Source organism: Lygodium microphyllum, chromosome 12 (genome assembly GCF_053477565.2).
Source record: "Lygodium microphyllum isolate KBCC chromosome 12, Lygodium_microphyllum_v1.1.10, whole genome shotgun sequence".
NCBI lineage: Eukaryota > Viridiplantae > Streptophyta > Polypodiopsida > Schizaeales > Lygodiaceae > Lygodium > Lygodium microphyllum.
This window is the reverse complement of record NC_141146.1, coordinates 31183672-31209649: the sequence shown is the minus strand read 5'-3', so window position 1 is coordinate 31209649 and position 25978 is coordinate 31183672. Positions and strand designations below refer to the sequence as shown.

At 41.9% G+C, this 25978-nt stretch overlaps 1 protein-coding gene across 1 annotated transcript; it reads left to right on the top strand.

Annotated features, from left to right (window-relative positions):
* The first annotated feature begins 267 nt into the window (after window positions 1-267).
* LOC148027601 (uncharacterized) lies at window positions 268-25978 on the top strand. Its single transcript, XM_087689315.1, has 5 exons — window positions 268-1190; window positions 24288-24406; window positions 24495-24566; window positions 24666-24833; window positions 24955-25978. The coding sequence occupies exons 1-5, from the start codon at window positions 911-913 to the stop codon at window positions 25402-25404; spliced, it is 1089 nt and encodes a 362-aa protein (XP_087545441.1). The 5' UTR covers window positions 268-910; the 3' UTR covers window positions 25405-25978.

The following is a 25978-nucleotide window of genomic DNA, read 5'->3' as shown; positions in this document are numbered from 1 at the left end:
AAAAGACCTAGACCTAGGGGGTTTAGTACTCCAAATGCACATCAAAGATAAATATTATAAGAAAAGCAACTTATCGCATGCATAGGTGTGCAATGACCTCAAAGGTGAAGCACACTCCAAAGTTAATTGATTGACAAGAGACCTCTATCGAGGACTTTAGTTACCCTGATGCCCCTCGAAGATTAAGCACGCCCAAAAAAAAAAATAAAATTGCGATGTAGCCTCATCTGAAAGACTAAGCACGCTTTAAATTTCAATAAAGAAAGAAGCTTATCATGATCGTCACAGGAGCAACAAATCTCTTCTGGTGGTCGGCCTTCTCTTAGACCCGCCAAGAGAGAAGAGTCACTGTCAATTTTAGTGCACACCCCTCTCTCTCTCTTTCACATCCTCCATTGCCTCATCTCCTCCCTCCTCCTTCGATGTCTCGACTCAGACTCAGCAGGGCCGTCGCGCCCAGCTTCTAGAAGCCCAACTTCAGCGGGACTGAGTAAAAGGTAACCTCTCGTGAAGTCAAAATGGGGGATTTTCACTGCGTTTATCGTCACAGACTGCCTACTTTGAGTATGAGTGGTTGGGGGCCAGCTGGGGCGGCTTGAAGGTAAAAATACAGTCAATTCAATAGTATCTGCAGGGTTGTAGCAGTGTTTGATACTTGCCCCAATCCCTCGCATGATTACTTCCTTTAGCAATGAGGATTTTTGTGTTTGTTCTGCATCCTTTTCCCGAATTTATTTCAATCAGAAGAAGCATTATGGATCACAGAGTGACGCAAGAAGTCTGCTGTTTCGGTGGCTCCGCCTACTTCCTAAGACGCAGGCTTTCCATCCGGATGCTCTGCTTCTAACCCTCTGACACAGTGTGCTCTTGCTGGCACAAAAAGGAAGTAACATTTCAATCTGCATCCATTATGCCATCTGAGAGAGCTGAGGGAGACTCTGAGAAAGTAGGGCTTTCCTCTGGCCCTCCCTCTGCAGTTCAAGGCAGCCCTTCAACCATCGCGGTTCAAGGTGTCCCTTGGTGGGGCGGCGTCGGACACCAGACCCTGCAAGCAAGTCCCTTGAGATCCCTGTTCGTTGAGCACCCTGCCGCTGGCTCTGCGTCGGCAGTTGGTGGGCCCTTCTGCTTTGCGTCACCCTCATCCATGCCACATTCCTTGGCTCAAGTTGCCAGCCAAGCTCTACTAGAAGGTTAGTGTTTGTATGCTATGTTTTGTTGCATTGGCTCAGAATTTGAATTTGACCTGACTCGTTACGAATTGATTAGTCTTTGTCAATGACCGTGTACTTAGCTCTGCATCACTATAGGGTATTTTTAAAGTATGCGAACAGGAAACTGGATTTTTCAGTCATTCCTTTTAGCCAAGAACTTCGTTCTATGCTTCAGAGCATTGTGGGTTTACTTTTCCTGCATTCTATATGCGGAATGATATTGAGACAGGAGATATTTTCTTAGTTATAACTTGAAGCCAACAGCATGCTTAATGTTGCCTTTGCAGAAACTGAGGTGTAATATGAAATTGTATTTTCAACTACTGTCCGTGGCAATGGTCCAATTTCAATAGTTCATTAGCTTTTGAAGCAAGGAACAGATGTTTCATTCTAACCTCTTTCAAGTGGCCCAAGTAGATGGCAGTTGGGTGAATATGTTGCATTCATGTTCTTTAACTGACGTATTGTTGTTAGTGAGGAGCAGAGTTGGATCAATAATCCTTTGGCTGGAAGTAGACAACAAAGGTGTCAGTTTACCTAGAATCTGAATGCATGAGAATTTTTTTCTCATAAACAAGGTGTATACTGTGCTTAAGGTTGTTTAGCTAAGTTATATGATTTCCTTTGTTTGCTTTGTTAATCAGCATTCTTGTGTGGAATACAGTATTAGCAGGGGATCAGGATTGCTCTTTGTTGTCAAGAAATGAAGTTGAGAGGTCCAATACATAGTGGCTAACAACAAGTGCTGCCAAATCTTGAGAATTGTTTCTTATGTAAATGGTTTTGATAGTTGAGGCTTGTGTTCCTCTTATATAGTGATTTATTACATCACATATTCGTAATAGTAGTTTGTGACTTTGGTGCTTACGAGGAAAATTAGATAGAGGATTTGATGTGCATAATTAGATAGATCAAAATTTGGTGCTTATGTGCTTTTACATTGGAAGTCCCCTATGTGCCTAGTCTTGGCTTCCATCTCATTGGTAACAACATTTGTGGCCTAGGGCTGATTGTGGAGTTTGACACTGAGTCCTTTTGGATTCGTGATGGTCGAGGTGGTGTACCATGGATATAGTAGCTAGGAGTTTCGGAAATGGCAAGGTAGGAAACGGGTTTCAAACAAGTTTCCTACAATATTAATTTCTAGGAAACATATGAAAAATGTTTCTTACATATATAGTTAAAATTATGAGTTATAGAATCCATAAGCGTGCAAACAATGTTAAATCTTCAAGAAAATAGGTGTTATTGAACTTTTCTAAATCACATTTTAGTTTATAACTATTAACATTATTATCAAATGATTGTTAGCATAATATATAAAAGGAAACATTCAATTCCATTTTAAAGCAAGGATAAAAGTAGCAAACATGAATAGAATCATAGAAGTAACAAAGTGTCGAACAAGTCCCAAGCGTCATGAACCTTGTCAAATATTCAATACATGAATGGATCATGGAAATGATTAAAAGTCAGTCCTAAGTCCTAGAGAATGTATCACGAGTCATGACTTATGTAGAATGTCCTCCTTGCTATCCTCAATCTCCTCATCTTCATCATCACTTTTGCTGCTAGAGTTGGAGCTCTCAACTAGATCCTCGTCAGTAGCTACAATGGTACTTGTGCTAGCTGCATTACGAGTACAAGCAGTTGTATCTTGTAGCTCAAAGAGGCATCATAAGCTCCTCATAGGTTCGTAGAGCGTAAATTGTCATGGATTGATTGGAAGGGCTGTTGCCTATCACGATTTATGAATCTCGAGGTCTTATGTAGAAGGCATGATTGCAAGGGAAAGAATGCCACGTTTGGGCGCTTTCACTATGCAAATAGTCGCTTTCATAATAGGGCACACTTCTCTGGACCAAAATGTCAGTTTTCAGCCATTGATCTTCTTTTCGATATATAAGAAATGCCTCTTTCTTACCTATTTCGTACATTTCCTACCTTGGGAAATACATTTCCATGCAACTATGATCACGAATGTGGGGATAATGGTGTTTGTAATTTGAAGGATATAGTTGCTCTTTCTCACTATCTTCTTTCTTCTCAATCCTAGACCGAGCTGTGGTATGTGTGATTCAATCATCTTAACCATGAGTACCTTCGTAAGGCAACTTATATCCTAAATGATTCATGGCTTATGAAAGCCAAACTCCATGCGACCTCTAAATCAAAGGGAAGTTGCAATGATATTTTATTCACAACAAGGTGTCTTGATAGGCCAAGACTCCCTTGTAGCTAGTATTCATAGATTTGTGCATGCCTAAAGAGAGCAAGTATCTTATGCTTATTGTCGATGATTTTAGCAGGATGACATGGGCTTTTTTTTGGAGTTAAAGTCGCAGGCATTCTCTCTTTAGAGATTGATTGGCTGGTGGTAGAGATGTGGGCTTCATGGAGATTTTGGCTTTAGAGGGGATAAGGAGCATCCCATTCTTGGAGATCTAGGTGATTAATTGGTTGCGCTCTCCAATTTAAGCTGAGCTGTCAAAGATCAAGGCTTCAAAGGAGGATGATGCACCACTATTGGCTCAGCAACCGGTGGCTGATCCAGACTTAGTTTTTAGATAGAGGAGCAAGGGGAGTACTAGCCTCCTTGATGGGCTTGTGAGATCCATTACGTGTGGCTTGTACTTGTACTTTCACTCTCATGTCTTGAGTTGTGAATCCCATTGCCCGTTCTTTCTCCAAGCTCTTGAGTTCTCTCTTTCATTATGTATTCATTCTTCTAAATTTTCAATAGGTATATTCATCCACTTTTGTTTCTCTCCTCATTCTCATAGGGTATCGGACTGCCAGTTTTACTGGTTCTGTGCCTTTATATGCTGCAGTTCTTGATTGGTATAGCTCTGCAATCATTGTGTCATTACTGCTTCCACCTGCTTGTTGCTGGTCCAGCTGGGTGACCTCAGTTTGATGCTGGATGACCTGTTTTCCAATCTTCGCCTGCTGGTTATCCTGCATTTTCAGTTGCTCTCACTCATTTGGAAGGCTTCTCTAGTTGTGATCTACCTTTCTTGATGCTTGTTGATCTTGTGTTTGGTGGCTTTTGGTGATCTGATCCAATCATACCTGCATTTTGCTTTTTCAGCCTAAGGGGTGGTCTTGTGTGTTGGTTGTTGTGGTCTATCACTACATTCCCTGAGTGTTTTGCTAGTGTTTCTATTTTTTGATTGTTCGTGTGTGATTTAACCCCCGTGAATTGTTGAACTTGTGTTGTTTGGGCTGAGTGACCAAAAGTACCCTAGGTATCTTTTACTCTCTTTATTCTTCATTATCAACTTACACATCCCCACTATTCTGTGTGATTGTTCTTCTATTTGAATGTCTTGAGAGTTTCTTACTATGGCCTATGCTTGGATTTTGGTCCTCAATTGTAGGTTATGTACCTTTTGCTTGGCAATGTTCTTAGCTTCACAGATTTGATCTATATCTTTGGTGCTTTTGGAGGCTTCTTTGGGTGGTTTTTCAGTGTTCTTCATCTAGTTTTCTTAGTGTTTGCTTTTCATTGGCATGGATCACCTTTTCAAGCTTGGAGGATGCTTGGATTTCGGTCCTTAGAAACAGGTTCTTCACCTTTTGTTGAAATGCTGAAATGAAAATGCTGAAACGGGATGCTTGAATCGGTTGTTTCAGCTCAAAATGGGAATTGCTGAAATGTCATTTCGGCAGTCCGTCTTACAAGGAAACAAGTTTACCCAAAGAGTTTTTATGCCTTTTCTCCTCATCTTCTTTGCATAGTTCACTTCATTTGTTGCTTGTCTCCTTCTCTCGCTCGCTCATGACTAAAAAGCCCTCCTTAGCCTTCTCCTCCCTCTCCCTCCGTCCTTCTTCTTCCTTCTTCCTTCTTGTTCTCTCTTCTTTCTTCCTTTCTTCTATTTTTCTTCTTCCTCCTCCTCTTCCTCTGCTCCTCCCTTCCTTCCTTTTTAATACTTACAATTCAATCTTTAGATGATTTGTTTGTCACAACTCATAATTCATGATGTTAGCCCTCAAATGATTCATGACTCATAATTCATCTTGTTGTTTTGAAAACTTGTGGGTCATAAATAAGTATTTTATTTTATGTTCTTCAATCGTCTAATGATCGTGTATGATGTTTGATATAAGTTGCAACATATTCAACTTTAAACTTCATGAATTCAATCATGCATCATGGAGACTTGAAGTCTTATGTGAATTTTGGGTAGATATTGTTGTAGGCATTGATATATTTAGATATCTATGTATGTATTTTAGGGTAAAATTTGAAACTCCTCTCCCTGTTTCCAAAGTTGGGTGAAACTCTAAAACTTAGTTTTTCACCGTTTTCATTTCTCGGCTTTCCAAACTCCCTCATACCATGAAGCCAACTTCTTCTATGGCATGGCTAAGTTTGATAGTGATTTGCATGTTTACATATTAGACATTTGATATTCTTTGATCTCCTCCACATCCTCTTGCCATGCCAAGAGGATGTAGTAGTGGAGTGGCACTACTCACAGCCCGCAAGCTAGAGATAAATGATCGTGAGAGAGCAGAGGTGGGATATGCTAATGCCTACTATATTGCTCCTAGTCTTGTTCTTACATGGGGGACACTTTGGCCATTTGGCCGAATGAGGGAAATCCATGGTCATGATGTACTTGTGTAGTGCTTTTCATGATAATCATCAAGATTGAGCTATTTTTACTTTCTGTGATCTAGGTTTGACTATGATTCACATTGACTTGATGCTTTTTCTTTAGGCTTTTTTTTTTTGGGAACTTGGAGTGATGGTCCAAAGTTGGAGCCTCGAACTATTTCGAGTGCCTTCTTTGAGCAGCACTCATCATTGTTGTATGCATATAATGCTATAGGATTTTGGCAGATCATTGTTGTTATATGGGAGATGGTTGTGGTATCTATGAAATTGACATTTGAAAATAATTTAAAGGTTAGTGAATGTCAACTAACTTGCACACATGAAATTGGGGGCATTGCTGGTCATCATTGTGGCATCACTTGTGTTGTTTGTACTTCCACTCTCGTGTCTTGAGCTATGGATTTCATTGCCTATTTGTTCATTTTCAAGTTCTCATGTCTCCTTTTTCACTGTTCGTTCTTCTTAGTGTTTAACAGTTGTGTTCTTTCGTTTTTGTTGCTTTGCTCATTCCCACAAATTGACATATGCTTTTGTGCACATAGAAAATACACACAAACTAGAGGACAAGGCCACTACATGCAATTTGGTTCATATGAAAGATTAAAAATTATCGTTTTGATGGACAAGGTACTTGCTAGCTGAGATGTTGTAGTTAGAGCATTGATTTCATGTGAAAATCAGCCCACTTAAGGATGCATCTTTTACGACCTTGTCACTTGTTTCTAGTGTACTGGTTCTTGTAAAGTCAAATTCTATGCACATTCAAGGAGTTGAGCCACAGAATCGATTGTATAGACATGCTGAAAATTAGCCAAATCAGCAGCAATTACATGCTAAGAGTTAGTCCAATGTTCTACATGGCTGCGATTATGCAAGCCAAAAAAAGATCCAAGAAGGCTCCTGGAGTCTCTTCGCAGTATCAAACAAGTCCCACTTGAAGCTCTACGCCGTCCTTATTCAAGGGCCCTTACTTGTCACAAATAATTGAGCCATAGCTTACCATGAAAAGCCACTTTGTCTCAAAATGACTTTGATAGTGAGTATTGGAGGGTAGCCATGCTGCTAGAATTGGATTTTATTAACGAAAAAGGTGGGTATTCAAAGATGAAGTCAAAGATAATGATAGGTTTATTGTTATAAGTCATGTTTGACACTTAAATGTAGGTCAGCCCGTTTCAACATTTATTGGTATTTGTAGTTCCTTGCCCTCTCCACCATTCATTCATTCAGTTATTCAGTTCTGTTGCTAGCTTCTTCATTGTTATCATCTTTACTTGTCTCCATTTGGAGACATTTTGAGCTATGTGCAAGGGCTGATTGAGATGAACCTTGTATACAAGTTTCTGTCATTTTGTTCCTTCACTCCAATGTGTTTCCTTGGTCTTTTCCTCTATTCCCTCTATGTTCATTGTTCCTTTTTGCTGTGTACCCTCACATTGTATCATTTACCTTGGTGTGAGCTGGAGTTCAGAATACAGAGAGGAGACAAAGAATGCAGGAGAGAGAAGGAACAATGTGTTTGCAATGGTTGAAGGTACAAGGTTGCAATAGTTAGCTCCAACATGCAGCTCTATGCATTTGTGTGGGGGCCAGATGGTAGGTAGTAGGGGGATGAGAGAATGAAGATGGCTGGCTGATCACAAAGGATCAATGATGGATAATTAGAGGGGAAGGCCTTTTGCCCATATAGGCGAAAGGTGGTAAATATCAGAGCTTCTAATGTCCTCGCTTGACTTAGATGAGGCTCACAGGTAGGAGATGACTATACAAGACACATGGCTGTTGATATCCCCTCTTAGATCCTAGATGTGGTAGAAGGCCAAAGGAGATGCAAATCCGAGGATGGCAAGAAGAGTGTTAATACTGATGAAGTCCATCAATGAAGAAAGCAAGCTACTAAGGAGCAAGACATCCTCTCTATGTAACGAAGAGGCCTTGAAGAGGTCCCTCTTGAAAACTCTAGTTGGGGATGGGCGAGCCAAGCCTTGAACCCAACTATGAGACGATAGTGAGGAATTGTTGAAGGCGCCATATGTTGCATAGAAACAACTGGGACCAAGGGCCAAGCGGCAGGGGATGGTGGCTCGATGACGAAGAAAAGGGGTAGTTGTATAAAGGAAAGGCCCAAAGTAGAGTGGAAACCTTGAAAAACTCCTTACAGTCTTGGCAAAGGAAATGAAGAGGCCTTGAATAGGTCCCTCTTGAAAACTCTAGTTGGGGATGGATGAGCTAAGCCTTGAACCCAACTATGAGACTAATGGTGAGGAATTGTTGAAGGTGCCATACGGTGCATAGAAACAAAAGGGACCAAGGGCAAGCGACAGGGGATGGTGGCTTGATGACAAAGAAAGAGGATAGTTGTATAAAGAAAAGGCCCAAAGTAGAGTTGAAACCTTGAAGAAACTCCTTACGATCTTGGCAAAGGAAATGAAGAGGCCTTGAATAGGTCCCTCTTGAAAACTCTAGTCGGGGATGGGTGAGCCAAGTCTCGAACCTAACTATGAGACAATAGTGAGGAATCGTTGAAGGCACTATATGTTGCATAGAAACAACAGGGACCAAGGGCCAAGCGGTAGGGGATGGTGGCTCGATGACAAGGAAAAGGGGTAGTTGTATAAAGGAAAGGCCCAAAGTAGAGCGTAAACCTTGAAGAAACTCCTTATGATCTTGGAAAGCCCCCTTTGAAACACAAAGGGCCAGGAAATCCACATTCGCATCATCGATATTGTCCCTGTGTAAAAGGGATGGGAGGTATGAGGGAATCACGAGAGGTGAGGGTGGGGGATGGGATGGAACCTATGGGATCAAGCGTGGAGAATCAAGAATGGGGGTAGCTCTAGAAAGTTGCCTCAACGGGCCTTGCCCAAGGGAAGGGGAATGGAGTATAGATAGCTCGTGCTCTTGCCAACTTGTCACAAAAGTGGCTCATGTAGAAGAATCCTCAATAAAGATAGCCAACTCAGTGAAGGCAACACGGGTCCTGAGTCTAGGAAGGCCATGAACTTAGAGAAGAGGGAAGCCCAAGCCTAGAACATGTAGGGCCGTAGAAACAAAGCTCGATGGATAGTTGGACAATAGAGGCAAAGTGCCAACACCACTAATAGTCACCGAAGAGATGTCGCTAGTAGTGACAATACCCTTTAATAGTCAGAGGTCTTGCAACAAATCACTTGAGGGAGTCATAGGACTCCATGCACCACTATCAATGAACCAAGGTAGACAGTCAAAGAAGACCCTAGGGTAGGCACCTACTCAGGAGATCCCATCAATGCAAATTAGGGACTGGAAACCTTGGAAGAATATAGCGGGAAAGGGTGTTAGGACGGTGGTTTATCAGAATCGTCCTGAACCACATGGTCCCCCTTAGCATACATGTCGGCCATATTTGTCCTTCAAGAAATACTTGCAAGAAAACAAAAGATGATGCTGCCAATGGAAGGAAAACATCCAATGAGAGGCGTGCTTTTGGATAATTGAGGTTCGTCGGGCCACCGTATAGAAGACGGATGGAGGCATGGTAGTTGGGGAGTATCTGATGCTGAGAGGAACACACAATGCCAGATGAAGAGGGCTGGCAGGCACAGTAAATGTGGATGAAAAACTGGTCTTCACTTTGTAAATGCAAACAACTGGGGGTTGGCAGAGGACCAAGAGTACCCGGAGCTGCAAGGGCTGCTGTAAATGTAGAGAATGAAGATGTATCCACCTGCAAATGGCTGCCCAGCTGGTCAAGACGCTGCCTATGTCTGAAAATAGGCTGCCCAGGTCAGTAGGATGGTCCCAACAGTGAAACACAGCAGAAAAGAAGTCTGTCTGCCTGAAAAATAGGCCGCCCGGCCTGTTAAGGTGCTGCCCAACAGAGAGGAGCTGCCTCCCAGCTGAGAGGAGGCTGCCCTGTAAAAAAGGCAGATGCAGGGGGAGGGATGCTTGCTGAAAATGCTGGTCTGAACCTGCAGCACGTGTGCAGGGGCACACAGGCTGAAATGGGCTGGAAATAGGTTGCCCTCTAGGGTTTGATTCCAAATTCAAGGTTTGCAACACGTATGGATGGCACTTGGCAAGTTTTGTTGCTGATGCGACTCTTTTAGATCTTTGGCTCCCATGTGTGGCTTTGATACCATGTGAGAGTGCGCAACAAAAAGAGGAAAGTGAACATGGAGAGGAGACAAAAGAGAGAGTGCAAGAGAGAGAAGGAACAATGTGGTTGCAATGGTTGAAGGTACAAGGTTGTAACAGTCAGCGCAACATGTGGTTCTACACATCAATGCGGGTGCCAGACGGTAGCAAGGGGATGAGAGAATGAAGAGGGCTGGCTGATCATGAAGGATTAATGATGGATAATGAGAGTGGGAGGTTAGGCCGCCTATATATAGGCAAAAAGTAGCAAAACCCTAAAAAATGGCCAAAAGGGCCGAAAAAGAAATGCACTGATGTGCCCTCTATCTAGTGTCTAGAACACATAAAATGACAGACAAATACAATGTCAAAGCTCCTAATATCCTCGTTTGACTCAGGTTGAGTCTCATAGGCAAGAGATGACCACACAAGACACATGATTGCTAACACTAACACACTTGCACAAACTCACTCACGAGTTGACTAGTTTGCTAACATTTTCTCAGATCATGGGTGATTTGATACAATACGTTGATACAATGATAATGACTCATCAGAGTCCATCCAACAAAGACCACTAGAATAGGACCATGGATACCCATGTAAATGGGTGATCAAGCCACCACCAAGGTGCCTCGAAGAGAACTTGTTTTTGATGTTGATCATATCGGAACTTGAAAATAGAGAAGAATCATAGCCGCTCTCAATGTTTGTCAACTATGCTTCATAGTACACACATGATCATCTCTTCAATGCCTTTGAGTATACGTGACGATGGATTCCCTACCTTTGGCCCAGACTGCCAAAGTGGTCCCTCGTCTAAGCTCGGACTAGGAGCCAATCCCAATCTTTGTTGTAAAATGGCCCATCATGAAGTTAAATATCAATCTTAGCTCTAGGGTCTCAAAACCGGCTAGACTTATGGAAAGGAAGTCCCTCTTTGGATCCTTTGCACCTCTATACATGTATATATGAGGCTTATTGGCCCCACCTCACCACCTCTCACTCTCCCTCTTGCACTGGAGAGTTGTGAAGGATGATCTCATCACTTGCTCTAGAAAGCACTAGGAGGGACAACTGACCTCTTCCCCTTCTTTGAAGAAGATTATCCTTTTTGCACCTTGGCCTTTGCCTTGGTGGGAGGATTGGAGTCAGAGCTGTAGGAGGATGAGGATGATTCATTGGAAGAAGTCAATATCATACTGCTGTTGCTTCTCCTTCTTTTTCCTGGAAGTTGCTAACTCCTTACATTGCTTGCACAAATGTCCCTTCTTACCATGGTGATAACGTTGGGTCTTTGACTACTACTTTCTATCACCCCTCTTTGAAGCTGCAAATGCCTTATTATGGCCTCCATATCAAGATGGAAGCCTCCCCTACGACTTCAATGATGCCTCATGCTCAAGTAGCATCAAGGACATTTGAGTAAAGCTCACTAGTGTCGATGATGTTAGGGCCATCAAAGGATTGGCTACTCCATCAAACTCAGGAGGGAGCTTATAGAGCACAATCCCCACTAGATGAGCCTTTGGAAGCACGGATTGCATGTGCTGAACTTGATCTGTACTTGTAACATGGAGTAAAAATGGTTGGATAGTATCTTGCAGCTTGAGGTTCAGCTGCTGGAGCTGACCATAGAAGGTCATTGCATGAGGAAGGCTCGTAGAACATCTGAAGCTTCTCCCATACCATCGAAGCTGTCCTACGGGAGGTGACCATTGGTAGAATCTCTTCAGAGATACATTGGAGAAGAGCAGATTACGGACGTCGGATGGGCATTATCTTAATCCAATGTAAGTATAGATTCCTCATGGTTGACAGGGTCCCAATCATCGGTAGTAGTAGGAGGTTGGGGATGCTTAATAGCTCCATAAACCATGTATCATAATCCTTTTGAACAAACCATGCTTTCATGACAGCACTCCGTGTGAGATGGTCAGTGCCATTTGGAGAGCATATGAAGAAAGATAAAGGAAAGAAGAGAAATAGAAAGTGAGTACAGCCAAAGCACAACATAGATTGGATTGTTAGGAGCTCATGTACAATATAGAGAGGAGCTGATTAGAAAACAACTCCAAAATCCAGGAAGATCAGGTTGATTACAGCAAGCTAACATTGTTAGAGGTCAGAAAAGGCTGTTGCCCAGCCTGCAAGTGCATTGAATGCAAAAAACGAAAACACAGAGTACAAAAATGCAGGCTGAGGGAGCATTAAATGCAATTGTACAGAGTGCAAAGTCCTAAACACAGACTGCAGCACAAAAATGCAGAGGGTTGAAGGCTGAAAACAGGCAGAAATACCTAGAAACTGGTTGCCCAAGCTGCAGCAGATAAGAGGAAGCTGGATCAGCAGCAAAACAGTGTGAGGGTGGACTGCCCACAGCAGAGAACAACACCCAGGCCCCAAACATGGATGTCTCGTACCACATCTGAAGTGGGTGTAGTGAAGGAAGTGTAGAAGACTGCTGTAATAGAGTGCACAACACGAGAAAAGAGAAAATAGAAGAACATTGCAAAAGGAGAACTCAAAGATATGCTTAGGAAATGGAATCCATATACCAAACACAAGACAATTGCGTACCACAATGAGTCACTGGCTGTGTGGGCATTGGCCCCGGCACCCTCTCTCCAATAGAATTTGAATAGGAAGTCTACAAGTGAACGGTGTTGATTGAGGAGGAGGGAGCCTAAATAAATAGGCATAGAATAATGCCAATAATGCATCAGGTCAGCCAGCCATCTAATGTGCCTACCCCGCAAATTCACTTGCATAGACTCACTCATGAGTTGACTAATTTGCTAACATTTGCATTAGTAATATCATTGTTTGTTTTTTGTAGTTATTTTTGAATGACACAGATGGTAGGCTAGTATGATTGGTAGGATTGTGTGGATTGGGAATGCTTTTACAAGTGAGACTGAGAAGATCAACATTTAGACCATTATGATTGTGAGGATCGTCATGAAGACAAGTGAGATTGAGACAAAGGTCATGACGTGGATTGCTAGGAGGGTCGTGATCGGGTTTCCTCCCAACCACCTCCCTATCATTCTCTCCTTGTCCCCACTTCCACAACTTTGAGTCAATGATTGGTGATTATGGCACCACCAATACAGGAGCTTGTCCTATCATCTCTCCTTACTTCAGGAAAGTTGGATGGGATCAACTATTCTCCGAGATTTTGCAAAGTCCAGTGCATTTGTGACACTTTTGACCTATGGGAGTTCATCACAGTCCCTTATCATTGACTTGTTGTGAATCCCGAAGTTGGAGTGACGAGTGACCAAGACATGGCAACTTTATGGGATTGGCTCAATGCTAGAGCGCACTCATTTCTCTTTATGAGTTGCATAGATTGTGTGCTCATACATGTGAGTTGTATCCACGAGGTTTGGACCCAATTGACATCCTTATATCAGGTTCGGACATTTGAGTATTGGATGACCCATGAGTTGAAGGTATGACACCCTTCTACTGCTTCAGACTTCCAATGATGAAGGATTACATCAACTAGACGTAGGAGATTTGGGATGAACTTGCATCCTTGGAGAAGATTCTGGCTTTGGAAGACCTTATTCTCTGTCGTATCTTGTTGGGTGTAAAGGCCCTTTGGGTGTACACTCCCATTAATCCTGTGTGTATAAACTTACGGGTGTGAACACGCCCTTTACTTGTACCCTAACATATAAATATATACACATTAAAATAAATAAATAAATAAATAAATAAATATTGTGTACCGTGCAGCACACTGGTACACAGTACACTCACATTCGATTCCCTCACTCAGCTCTGAGCTCTATCCCTGCTCATTCTTGTCTTGGTCTCTATAGCATTCTCGTGTAACAAATTGGTATCAAAGCATTGGTTAGAGCATTTGCACTTCCGAACAGTGTGCCAAGTCATGGGACATGTAGCAATTGACAAGTGAGACAGTACAGTCCCAGCATGCAGCAGATGAAGTTAGGGAGAAGACGACCAGTACAGGTCGTGTGCAGCGCGACAGGCTAGGTCAACAGAGCAGGTCGTGTGCAGTGCGATAGGTCAGGTCGGTGAGGCTGACTAGCAAGCGACAGCTAGCGGGTGACGGGCCAGGCGGACAGGCAGCAGACCGTGGGTGATGGGGCCAGGCAGTGGCTGACAGGCGATGGGCCAGGTAGCGGACTGTGGGCGACAGGTCAGGCGGCTGACTGGGAGACAGGGTCAATGATTTGGAAAGTGTTTTTCAATTTGCAATTTTTCTCTGTTTTCTCTATCGGGTGTTTGTGTACACAAGCACACAACACCATTTTGGTTGAAAATTTTGGGGGTTTTCCATGATTCGGGAACTGTGTTCCAGAATAGGACAGTCTGACCAAGAAATTGCATAAATTGTGCACATTGGCTCTGAAAATTTTGGGGCTTTTCTCATATTAGTGAAATTTTGCTTAGCTGAGTCAAATTTGTTGACATTGGTACACATTTTGACTTGAGAATTTTGGGGCTTTTGCAAGATTTTGGCAAATTTTACTAATTTTGTCTGTTTATGCTCTCGGGTTCATGTATTAATGCAATCAAGGCAATCTGGTCAGTAAAATTTTGGGGCTTTTGTTGAAATTTGAGAATTTTGGCAAAAATGATGTCTGAAATGTACATTGGGAACATTGTTGAAGCAATCTTGGTGGTATAAGCAGTGAGCTTTATCTCCCACTTGTGTGAGATCTTGAAGAAATTGCAGAGAATCCTGGTGTTTTTTGTGTATCAGAAGTTAACTTGGTCACATATGTATGCAGTATACATGTTGGGTTGCTCCCATTGAGTTGATGTATTGCTGAATAGTCATGTTGCAGCAGCCTTAGTGATCACTTGCAGATCTGGGACTGTTGCAGATGTACTTTTGGTGATATTGCTGAAGTGGGAGTCACGTGGCGTGGCTGAAAGATATAGTCGTACACTTTGTGAGAGAGTCAGATACATGTTGTCCACAGCTAATCTTTCGCAGTAGTTTTGGGGAGAGGCTCTTAAAACTGCAGTTCTATAACAAGTGGGATACATAGAAACTAGGGGTTAGACACCTAGTCACACTAATTGGGTATACAAGGTGTAAGAGTTCCAGATTAGGGCAACCCGTTATTATCAAGAAAATACTCTTCACCTTCATCTTCAGCTTCCATGGCTTTCTCCTTCCTTCTCTCCTCTTTTTTGTCTTTCTCTCTCATTTTCTAGTATTTTTTTTTCTTCTTGTTCTCTTTCTCTCTCTTCAGCTCTTCTCCTCTCTCCTCTCAGCTTCATTCATTACAAGTGGTATCAGAGCATCATGCTTTGGTCATTTTCTTCTTTCTTCTTTTGCCTTTCTAAAATTCCCAAAATCTAGTTACTTAGGTTATAGGTACAAGTACAACAGGAAGGACTATAGTTAGTCTCAGCTTTTTGAAGCAAGTAGGAGCTATGGTTGGAGATTCAGACATAACTAGAGTTTAAAATGGTTGAACTAGTAGGTTGTCACTTCTTTTCATGCAAATTTTAAGGGTTCCAAGCCAAGTTTAGAGTCCCAGGAGTTAGAAGAGAGCAAAACCCCAGTTACTTTTTGCCTCAACTCTCCTTCTCTCACCTCTCCTGCAAGCTACCATAATTTCCAGCTCCTACAACCTTCCCCAGCTTGCTCCATCCCCCTCCAAGCCATCAACCACCACCAGGAATTGATTCCCCACATCCTCAACTTCAATTTGCACATTGTAGAGGCTAGGGAAACCCTATTGGAGGCTCCAGGCGGCAGCCCGCAATTTATGACGCAAATTGCGCTGTTGCCTTTGCTCTCCTCTTGCCTCTTGCTTCAGCTCTCCTGGCCACTCCCTTCCTAGTCCCTAGGGATCACTCTCCCTAGGAGCCCCCATGCAACCTATATGAATCAGCCCCATCATGGACAATATGGTACCAATGGCCAGCATGGCAATCATGGGTAGCATGGCTATAATGGATAGCATGGGATAAATGCAACACATGGTATGTATGGCAGCAAGGTATCAATGGACATCACGGGATGTATGGACAGCAAGGGTTTCATGGGCAGCAAGGCCCTCATGATCTACATGACAAGATTATCCTTAGTAAGTACAATGGGCAATCGCCCTTATCCTCACACTTGGAGGAATGGACATCCAAGTTGGAGTCCTACTTCAATATTTACCTTGCACTGATGATCAAAAAAATATCTTTGCTTCTCTCCACTTGGAAGGATTTGCCTACACATGGTTGCGTTATATCAATTGAGAGAATTATCATTTCATTGACTGGGAAGATTTTAAAATGCATATGGTCCAAGTATTTGTGTCTCCTGTGGAAAAAGAGCGGTTGGCAAGACAGTGGTACACTCTTGACCAACATAACCTCACTGTACGTGAGTATACAAATCAGTTTATGAACTTGACCATGTATGTGGAGAGCATTAGCGATGATTTTAAATTGCACAAGTATATCTATGGGTTGAAACCGAGCCAATCGATAGATGTCATGGCCCAAAAGCCTACCACACTATTTGAAGCAATTGAATTGGTTGAGAGCTCAAGATCAGTCCCATATGGAGGTGGTTTCCGAGGCACTTCTGTGCTCAATAATAACCCTAGAATACCACTTGCCCCACCTTCAATGCTGAAAGAAAACAAGGCACTTTTGGGACAGCATTTGGCTCTAATGCTGAGAATAAGTATGCTGAAAATAAACAGTCCATTGTATCACCTTTCCATTGCTCTAGTGGCCAATGCTTCATTTCTTCGGATGCTGTGAAGGAATGGAAGGAAAAAGGCCTATGCTTTAAATGTGAGGACAAGTACATTGCTGACCATTTTTCAAGTGCCCTTATGAGACAACTAAAGTCAAGGTCCATAGCATGTATGTGATAGAAGATTGGCACAATGATGAGGATGACCTACCCACTGACCATGTTGAGCATGCTGAAAATGTGGATCACGAGCAGTTCTATGGCCTGGAGGATGGGTTTTCTTTTGACTCGGGTGGTTGTCCATCACAAATACTTGATTTGACATCCCACCCACCTACCACTTTCCTTTACTCCATCTCAGAGCCCCAGCACCCTGTGCATTCAAGGAAGTATCCATGGGAAGCATGTCTTCATCCTTGTGAACAATGGTAGCATTCACAGTTTTGTCAATAAATTAGCCATTGACTGGTTAAAACGCACCCCTACGGAATTACATCACCCCTTGAAGGTCCAAGCAGCAAATGGAGAAGAAGAAATCAGCACATGTATAAGTCCCGTAGTCCCCTTATGCTTGGCTGAAAATTATGTGGCATTGGTTGATCTAATTGCCCTAGATATGGGTCCCATTGATGTTGTCTTGGGTTGTGATTGACTGAAACATTTGGGAAAAATTGCTATGGATTTCTCTCAGCTCTACATGGAGTTTATGATGCATGGATAGCCCATTTGCCTAGAGGGAGTTCAAGATCATACCGATTTTCAGCTCATTACAACAAAGCAACTCAAACGAGAATTTAAGAAAAGCTTACAAATCTTTGTCTTGCAATTGAATAAGGACAATACAGGTCAACCGTCCGAAGTATATAATGATTCAGCCTTGCAAGCTCTACTTGAGGAGTATAGTGATCTGTTTCAGATGCCTACAACCTTTCCTCCTAAGAGACAAGTGGACCACCCACTTGATTTAGAGCCTCATTCCAAGCCAGCAAACAAGCCACCTTACAGACTCTCCAAGTGTGAACATGAAGAGGTTACAAAGCAAGTCAAGGAGCCGCTAGAGATGGGTTTCATTGAACTGAGTTCTTTCCCTTATGCATTCCCTGTCTTGTCAGTTAAAAAGAAAGATGGCTCTTTCTGCATGTGCATCGACTATAGAGACTTGAACAAATTCACAGCGAAGAACTGCTACTCTATCTCATGGATTGATGACTTGCTAGATGAGTTGAAAGAGACATGCTTTTTCACTAAGATTGACTTACGCTCTGGCTACCATTAGATTTGTATGAGGAAGGGAGATGAGATCAAAACAGCCTTTAGGACTGATCATGGGCTTTATCATTTTCTAGTGATGCCTTTTGGGTTGACTAATACTCCCGCCACATTTAAGTGCCTCATGAACAAAATCCTTCCAACTTTGCACCCCTCCCTAAGCCCATCCCTCACTTCTCTCCAGTTCTATTCGTTTTTTAGGGCAAAAACCTTCAGGGTGGGAATGGATTGTAACAAGCTGGATACATAAAAACTAGGGGTTAGACATTGAGTCACATTGGCCGGGTTATATAAGTGTAAGAGTCCCAGATTAGGGGAACCAATCATTATCAAGAACATACTCTTCACCTTCATCTTCAGCTTCCATGGTTTTCTCCTTCCTTTTCTCCTCTTTTTTGTCTTTCTCTCTCCTCTTCTAGTCTTCTTTTCTCTTCTTGTTCTCTTTCTCTCTCTTCATCTCTTCTTCTCTCTCTTCTTAGCTTCATTCATAACAAGTTCATGTGTGCAATCGCTCTCCCAATCGTGTATTGAAAAATGGCATTCATGGAGAGGTTTGGTTTGGCAAACAAGCTTTATATGATCATTTGCATGTCTTTGGTTGTGATGCCTTTGTGCATATCCCTGTAAATTAGAGGACTAAACTAGACATGAAGTCCATCAAGGGCATCTTCATGGGATATGGAGATGAGGGAGAGATGGAATATAGAGTTTGGCTTTCTCTGGATAGGAAGATAGTATGCAGCCGAGACGCTGTCTTGCCGCTACGCGCACACCGTATAAAAAAATCTGGAGTGTGGCTTCCTTTTAGATTTAGAGAGCCAATGCCACTTTAGGCATTAGTATTAGTGTCCATGGTTCAAAATATTAGATTTTTTTGGACAAGTTTTTTAGTCAATTTTTGATATTCTAGATATTATCTCTTGTAAAAATCCATAAAACTATAGATAACTTCTAGATTAGGAGGACATGTAAAAGAAAGCATGTAGCTTTCAGCCAATTTGAGAGGATTTTGTGTAAAAAAAAAGAGATTAGCGAAATCGCGCGACGCGCAATCGCTGTTTTCAGGCAGTGAACACCACTCCAAAAGTGGGAGATGAATGAGTGATCTAGCAAGATTCTGGCCAGGCATCTTGGTATTTAACTTTCCTTTCAGAGCCATTGGAAGCATCAGATTGGCGATCTGAGCAGCATAGAGGAAGGTATTATTTTGTACACGTTTTTGTCTATTAGAGTTATATTTTCTCATAATGCTGAAAGAAACTGACAGGCTCCATCTCTGTTAGTATTCTTCTATATTTTCTAATTCTTTTTGGGAGTGCTGTCTCTTATCTTCAAGTACTTGGCTTGAAACCTTCAACCCTTCTCTTATCTCTACCATCTTCGAAGTCAAAGCTCTTGAACCCCCATAGATTCTTCTCTTGCCAAACCCCTGTGGTGACCTTCAACCCTACGTGCTGCGACAACGCAGTATTTAATGAGGCAAAGTTGTTGAAAAATGCTACACATGGTGACCTTGACAAAAAAAACTCAAATTTTAGCATGAATTGCCAGCCATTCAGCAACCATTAGCTGAATATTCTATCCCTTCTTTTGATGCTGAAAATAAGCAGCAACATGAATTGCCAGCCATTCAGCAACCATTAGCTGAAGATTTTATCTCTTCTTTTGATTCTGAAAATGAGCAGCAACCTACTGTGCTACAACTAGAAGATAACGGACAGCAAAGTGATGCACATGATGGAATAGGAAAGCAAGAACATGCTGAAAATAGGTTAGAACAGCAAGAGAATGCTGAAAATCAGCCACCAAGTGATGGTTTCACATACCCGAGGATGTAGGCCCATTGCCTATTAATATAGATCATTGGGTAAGAATGCCTAAATGTGTTAGAAGGCAGCCATAGAAGTTTCAGCCATCTTTGGATTGCATTTTATTAATTGATGAAGGTGAGCCTCTGACATTTAGAGAGGCACAATCATGTGAAAACAGAAGAAAGTGGGAGCTTGCTATGCAGGAAGAGATAAAGTCTCTGTATGTGAGTAACACATTGGAGTTTGTACCTTTGCCCAAGGATAGGAAAACTATTCCTAATAAATGGGTTTATAAGGTGACATGTATTGATGGGAAGCCTAAACACAAGGCATGTTTGGTTGTTAAGAGCTATACACAGAAGGAAGGCATAAACTTCCAAGAGGTTTTTTCACCGGTGGTGAAGATGGTTACGCTCTGTGTTTTGCTTGCTTTCACTGCATTTAGAGTTGGATCAGATGGACGTGAAGAGTGCTTTTCTTCATGGTGACCTCGATGAAGAGTTGTACATGAAACAACTCAAAGGTTTTGTTATTCCAAGGAAAGAGCATTTAGTTTGTAAGCTGAAATGTAGCTTGTATGGGCTCAAGCAATCCCCTAGACAGTGGTATACAAAGATTGATACTTTTATGCTCAGCCATGGATTTAAACACAATCATGCAGATCACTGCTTATACACTAAAAAAGACTGATGATGGAAGCCTTATTGTGCTAGTTTATATGTGGATGACATGCTGATTGCATGAAAGTATGAGTATCTTACATACTCTTAAAAGGCAGTAAAGTTCAGTCTTCTCAAGGAAAGATTTGGGAGCAGCTGAACACATTTTGGGTATGCACATTAAAAGAGACAGAGGGCATCACTTGTTGTTTCTCTCACAAGATAAGTACATCAGCAAAGTACTTGACATATTTAATATGTTTGATGCTAAGCCTCTTGGTGTGCCTTTACCACCATATACAAGGCTTAGTAAAGCTGATTGCTCAAAAGATGATGCAGCTGCTATTTACTGCTATGAAAGTTATACCTTATGTATCAGCTTGTGGTTCTTTGATGTACGCTATGATTGCAACTTGTCTAGACGTTGCTCATGTAGTGGGAGTTGTCAGTAGATTCATGTCTAACCTTGGCAAACCACATTGGGAAGTAGTGAAATATATCTTTAGATATTGAAAAGGTACACAAGACAAGTGCATATGCTATGGAAAGGGTACACTAGCGTTGCAAGGATTTTGTGATTTGGACATGGCAAGAGATCTTGACACTAAAAAATCTACCAATGGGTATGTCTTTACTTTGGTTGGTGGGGCTATTTCTTGGTGTTCAAGGTTGTAGAAAATTGTAGCACTAAGTACTATAGAGGCTGAATATATTTCAGCCACAAAAGTTTCTAAGGAAGCTATTTGGCTTGGCCGTTTGGTCAAGGATTGTGGGTTTTCTTCACGTACTCTAGTGCTTGGTTGTGATAGCTAGAGTGCAGTATATCTAGCTAAGAAAGCCATGTTTCATGCACATACCAAACACATAGATGTTCGGTATCGCTTCATTCGACAGGGCTTGGATGATGGCCTTGTCACACTAACTAAGGTCAAAACCCAAGATAACCCTATAGATGTTCTCACTAAATGTGTTGTTTTGTACCATTGTCTAGGGATTTGTTTCATAGTTGGATTTGTTGGTCCTTTGTGTTTTAGAGTTGGATTCTTGGAATTGTGTGGAGCTTTTTAAGGATTAGTGTTTTCTATGGGCCTTTCTTTTATGTGGTGGCCTCTTTTCTTCATCATCATTCTCCCCCCCAAAAAAAGAAAAAAAAAACTCTCTTGCATAAAATATTTTGATTTTGCATGAAATTGTGTGTGTGTGTGATTATCTCTTGCTTGTGAACCTTAGCTTGAGTTAGACAAGGACATTGGGAGCGCTGACAGTGTATTTGTTGGTCATTTGTCTGACTCCAAGCAGCTTGTTTCCCCTTATTCTGGGCAGGAATTCATTGCCAAAGGCAAGACACATTTTATTGGGCACATGGGGAGCACCTAGTGCATTACATTTTGCATTTAAATAAATTCAGCTTAGCCAGTTTCAGCATTTATTGCTTTTTATAGTTGCCTGCCCTCTTCACCAGTCAATCATTCAGTTACTCCGTTCCATTGCCAGCTCTCCTCATTGCCATCATCTTCTCCTGCCTTTGTTTGGTGTCCTCACTGACACCCCAAGATGCATGCAGGGGCTGGCTGAGACCGGCCTTGTATCATTCAGATTTCTCTCAATTTTGTACCTTCATTCCACTGTGTCTCTCTCATCTCCTTCTCTATTCACTTGTGCTCCTTGTTCCTTTTCATTGCACACTCTCATACTTGTGTGATACTTTGGCAAAGTCTTGTCGTAGAAGTCTTAAAGATAATGTCCTAAAATTTAAATCTTCCACAAGATTGTGGGTTCAAGTATTCTAGGGTGCATTACATGATTTGGTATCATGTTCACTTGGTGTGTTGATGTAAGGCCAGGCTGTTCACCTGGTTGGTCATCCTCAGTTTCATCCTTTTATGTATTCTAGTCAAGTTCCTTGAACCCTCATATTTCCTTATATGAAGTTTTGAAGAGTTAAGGGTAGTTACCTCATACTTGCTGGTCATAATCACAAGTTATGGGACCAAGACGAACTCTTGGATGCTAGGGTGCGGTTTGAGTGATTTTGCTGTAGTAGGACGTGTCACAATGTTTGGGAATGTCACTTTAGTGTCACTTGCAAGGTGATGGGTGGGAGGGCGTCATGTGGCATCATGGGCTGTGATGGGAGGTCCAAGATGTGACAAGATTGACCAATCGGTGTGAGTTTTACCTTCTTTGGGATTGCCTTGTGTTCATCTTTTGCAGTTCCTTTTCACTGCTCTTGCCTGCAGCCTGTCCAACAGCTTCTTGTCTTCTTGTCATCATCCGCTCCGGCCCAGCCCCATGTCATCCTTCAGGTTGTCACTGCACTGACTACAGTCCAGCCCACGTCAGTGCAGTCCAGTCTGCAGCTTCTCCCTCTCTCTCTCTCTCTCTCTCTCTCTCTCTCTCTCTCTCTCTCACAAAATTTCAAAGGTTTAATGTTAAATATTTGGTAGTTTTGAAGTTATTATGTATTTTCTAATGTTATTGTAGTTGTTGTTCCCCGTCCCCATTCACTCGTGACTATGGTGCTGATATTGTCCTGTCTTGGGTTGTAACTTGTAAGATTTGAGATCAATATTCGCTGAACCAGGTTTTTCTTTTACCCTACCAAAAATCCAATCTCCATCAGTTCCTCTACCTCTTCCTACCATAGTATCGCCCATTGGCTGAGACATAGTAACAACTATCAAGTTTTTCCAAATCCATTTGTGATTGGTCATCATGTATTTTGAGGTTAACAAAAGACTTTTGAGACTGTTGTATGCACATCTACTGCACGGTGCATCTGCTGTTATGTGTGTCGTTGCTTTGAGACCCTTCTTCAAACCTTTCAAGGTCAATTATTGGTGTGCCAGGAGGAAATGTTGTGACAGAGTTGCTCTGAGGTAAGGCTTCCTGCTTCACTTTCAGTTTATTTTATTTTCTGCCTACAATCCCCATTTGGCAGCTAACTGATCGACACGTGTTAGTAAATGCATATTGGGAAAATGATTCAAAAGTACTGGTGCATGATAGGGAGACTCCCCTACCCATCCACTTATGTGACACATAGTATGATGAACTCTTTGTAATATTTGTAACTGGTAAACAATACAAATGTTGTACATCATATGTTCTGTTTCCTCTTGAAGTTTTAAGAAATGTTAAGTTTCTCTTGAAGTGTTGTATACCATATGTTCTGTTTCCTCCTGAAATTTTAAGAAACTAAATTTCAATAATGCCAGGCATGATCTGGTGCTACAGCATGATCATACTTGATTAATATCTTCATACCCATTTGCATTTGTGATGTGGATTCGACTTTGCATTTGGATTAACTGTGTGGGGAACAGCACTGTCATTTAGGGTAGTGGATCAACCGATCCCTGGAATTGGATTCCTTCAAGTGAAACGTCAAATTGAAGGAGTACTAGAGTTGAAATTCTTTGAGGAATTGGAATGGAATGGAGTAAGACATCAAGTTGGAGTACTAGAATTAAAATTCTGTAGGGAATTGGAATAAAATGAAGTATGAGATGAATGTTTTCATTTCCTAAGGATAAGCTTCTTGGAATATTCAGAAGAAATGATAAATGTGTATATGTTTGGGATTTTTCTAAGTGTATTTGGATGTTAATGTTAGAAAATATTTGCATGCTGTCCTTGAGATATAGACCATTGCTGAATTTATTCTTATAATGGGGTTTCTACCAAGTTTAGGCCACCTCCATTGCCGTGTTCAGGGTGCTGAATCTTCTAGTCTGTATGTTAAGACTTTTCAAAGTTTCTCTTTCAAACTTTTCTGAGTTCAAGGCTTTTAGGTTGTACGATTTTGCTTAAGAAGGTCAGTTTTGGCATGTCACAGGAGCACACATCAACTAAAGTGAGTGGCACTTACAGATTTTCTGTTTAACATGTGGGAAGCAGGCCATGAAGAATGCTTAAAGAGTGAGACCCCAGCAGAGGCAGGTGCTGTTCCAGCAGTTGCACCGGCTGCAACTGAATATGTTTTGCCACATACTCAACTGGAACTGGGGCATACAATGGTATGTTAGGAGATAAATCCATGATTTCTCTCTAATCATCTCAGTTGTCAGATTCTGAAAAAGTTCCATTCAAACTTTCAATACTCAGGTACATGCTGCTTATCCATATGCTGATCCCTATTTTGGTGGGATGATAGCTGCATATGGGGCCCATACCCTGGTTGGTATATGTGTAGGAACTCCTTTGACCTTTCTGTTTGCATGTTGTTCTCTGTCATCTGATATGGCTGCCTTGTGGTTTTTTTATTACTGGATGTAGGTTCATCCTCACATGCTTGGCATGCAGCAAGCTCGAATGCCTTTGCCTTCAGAAATAACAGAAGAAGAGCCTGTCTATGTTAATGCCAAACAGTATCATGGAATACTGAGGCGGCGACAATCACGAGCAAAGGCCGAGTCTGAAAACAAGCTCGTGAAGTCTAGAAAGGTTTGTATGATATATTTGGCGGCTTTCTTTGGCAAATCCTGGCTTGTGCTTTTATTGTACTTATTTTTGAGCATGGAAATATCTTTTACTGCTATACACCTAATGAACACTTGTATCTCAGCCATATTTACATGAATCCCGACATTTACATGCAATGAGAAGAGCAAGAGGATGTGGGGGGCGTTTTTTGAACACAAAAACTAAAGAAGAATCAAAAGCTCAATCAGATAGTACGAGATCGTCATCAGGACAGTCCTCGCAGGGAGGACACACTCCTGATTCGAAAGGAGGGCAAACTGATCAGGATTTCAACCTGTCACAGACTCATTCCCTGCAGACACTTCAGTGTAGTTCAGATGGAAGCACAGCTTCATCTGCCAAGGGTACAGGAGGCCACTGTGCAAGCTCGCTCAAGCATTCAATAATGCAAGGGGTCTATCACAGCCACACTCAGGCGATGCATGCAGCGGCATTCCGTTCACTTCCTGGTGTAACTGATGAGGGTGATTCCGGTCAAGGTGGAAGCATCATGGGTAACGGCTCTCAGCAGAGAGCCGTTGCAACCCAATAAAGATGCTTGTGTCCAATGTCCCTCTGCTGCAACATGGTGTTTGTGTCTAGCGATTGCTTTTCAATCATGAATCCTTTGAGTACTGGAGGAGTCTTACATAAGCTTTCTAGCAGATGCAATTATCCTTATTTACTTACCACAGGGTTATCACTTCTTTACATCTGGGTGGGGATGACAGCCAGGCATGGTGACTAGCTGAATTGGCATTGACTTGAATTTGGGATTCCTTTAAGATCAAGTACCATGGTGAAGCAGTGTGGGACAAGGTACCTGCATTTGAAAGAACATAGCTGGGAAGTTCATATAGGTGGATGGCTGTTTCCTCTGCCTGGCTTTGTTCTTTGACTGAGGCAATTCATTCTTGGCTTATAAAGCATGGATTATCCATGGCACTATGAAATAACATGCTATGAGGCATGTGAATCACTGGAGTTCTGTCAAAGAGTACAAACTAAAAGTTCGTTGGCTTTCTTGCACTTTTGATTGGAACTAGTAGCTTGTACGGATTTCTGACATCTCTTATCTATTGGTTATTTGGAATATTCTCATGCTTACAACATTAGCCTCATTTTCA

Excerpts from the sequence above, each read along its gene's own strand:
- LOC148027601 (XM_087689315.1), top strand. The coding sequence starts at position 911 with ATGCCATCTGAGAGAGCTGAGGGAGACTCTGAGAAAGTAGGGCTTTCC. Across the intron at positions 1,191-24,287 it reads CAGCCAAGCTCTACTAGAAG|GCCATGAAGAATGCTTAAAG; the intron begins GTTAGTGTTTGT and ends TGTGGGAAGCAG. Across the intron at positions 24,834-24,954 it reads AGCTCGTGAAGTCTAGAAAG|CCATATTTACATGAATCCCG; the intron begins GTTTGTATGATA and ends CTTGTATCTCAG.